The 1,281-nt window shown below is 40.6% G+C and overlaps 1 protein-coding gene across 1 annotated transcript in view; it reads left to right on the plus strand.

Moving 5' to 3' along the window:
• LOC102679548 (high-affinity choline transporter 1) overlaps positions 1 to 1,281 on the plus strand; it is a 15,091-nt gene that overhangs the window by 10,387 nt on the left and 3,423 nt on the right. The window contains exon 10 of the mRNA XM_031512096.1: positions 1 to 270. This exon is cut by the window's left edge and continues 1 nt beyond it. Coding sequence (XP_031367956.1) covers positions 1 to 210 — 210 coding nt within the window. The 3' untranslated portion in view covers positions 211 to 270. The remainder of the gene's footprint in view (positions 271 to 1,281) is intronic.

Raw genomic sequence — 1,281 nt, forward strand, 5'->3', positions numbered from 1 at the left:
ATAGGCAGGCTGTACGGAAGCAAGGACGAATCGAACGGCCGAGTGAATCCTGCGCTCGAGCCGGACTACGACATGGAGCCGGGATGCAATAAGGCGGCCGGGGAACCGGAAGCTGTTGTCGGCGGGGGGGGCGGAGGCGGGGCTGGGGCGCACCTCGTGCCCCACGGGCCGAACGTGCCACGACAGCCGCAATCCAGCACCGCGTTCTAAAATCCCTGGTTCCGTGTTCGGATGCTGTGACCAACAATAAGTGCGGCGGTGCAGGTCTGTTTCTTTACGTTCTTACGTGTTTCCTATCCTGTCGTTGATCGTTCGCGTGAAATAGATCGGATTCTTGAAAACAAGTGATTTTTTTTTTTTTATTACAATTTTTCTATATAGAGAGAACGTAGGTTTTCTGAAAATGATGTGAGATCGTTCAAAACGGATCCGACATTTCATGCGACGCGATCAAATATTTTTGTTTGATTATTTATTCTGCTGGCTCTTCTGGTTTTCACTGTCTTTCGTATAACACATTGGGGGAGTGGCTAGTTTTAGGAAGAGATGAGATAAGTTAAGAAACAAAATTTCTTTTTTCTCGATTCGGGCTTTTACGAAATTTTAACTAATCGGTCTTGCTTCTCAAATTATTTTATTCCTTTCTGAAAATATATATATATAAGTCGAGAAAATTTAGAAAAAATTGGAATTGTGTTATACGAGAGTTCAGTATTCGTAATGTGTATCTTGGAGAAAAGTTTTATACGGGACACTGATGAAGAAAGAATGAACATATGTATGCATATTGATGCTATCTTTTTCGAAATTGTTCGACAAATGGAGAAACGATTTCGATTTCGAGATAGAAGAAATATTCGTGTGAAAATAAGTGTGCGAATGTCTCTATTCTTTTTTTTTTTTTATTTAAAAAATAATTTCACGAAAGAATTGAAATTTTCAAATTGATTCAATCCTTCCAAATTGTTTTCTTTATACCACCCCTATCCCCTCTCCTTACGTCCACGAAGCTACGAAACATATATGCCAATAACTGCTCCTCAAGTTCTTCTACTTGAATTTTCCTTTCGTAATTACACGTAATTTACTCGTAAGTGATCACAGTTCTGTGTACCTCGTACCTGCGTTCGAAAATGCTGATTCGTCCTCTTCAAACGAAAGCGAAATGACTGGAAGCTGTGTGAAAAAGAAGTGTGAAAGAGGATGAATGAGCGAAAAGGGAAATGTGCAATATTCGAGAGAGAGAGAGAGAGAGAGAGAGAGAGAGAAATCGAAGCTTCT

Source organism: Apis dorsata, unplaced genomic scaffold, assembly GCF_000469605.1.
Source record: "Apis dorsata unplaced genomic scaffold, Apis dorsata 1.3 scaffold_383, whole genome shotgun sequence".
Lineage (NCBI taxonomy): Eukaryota > Metazoa > Arthropoda > Insecta > Hymenoptera > Apidae > Apis > Apis dorsata.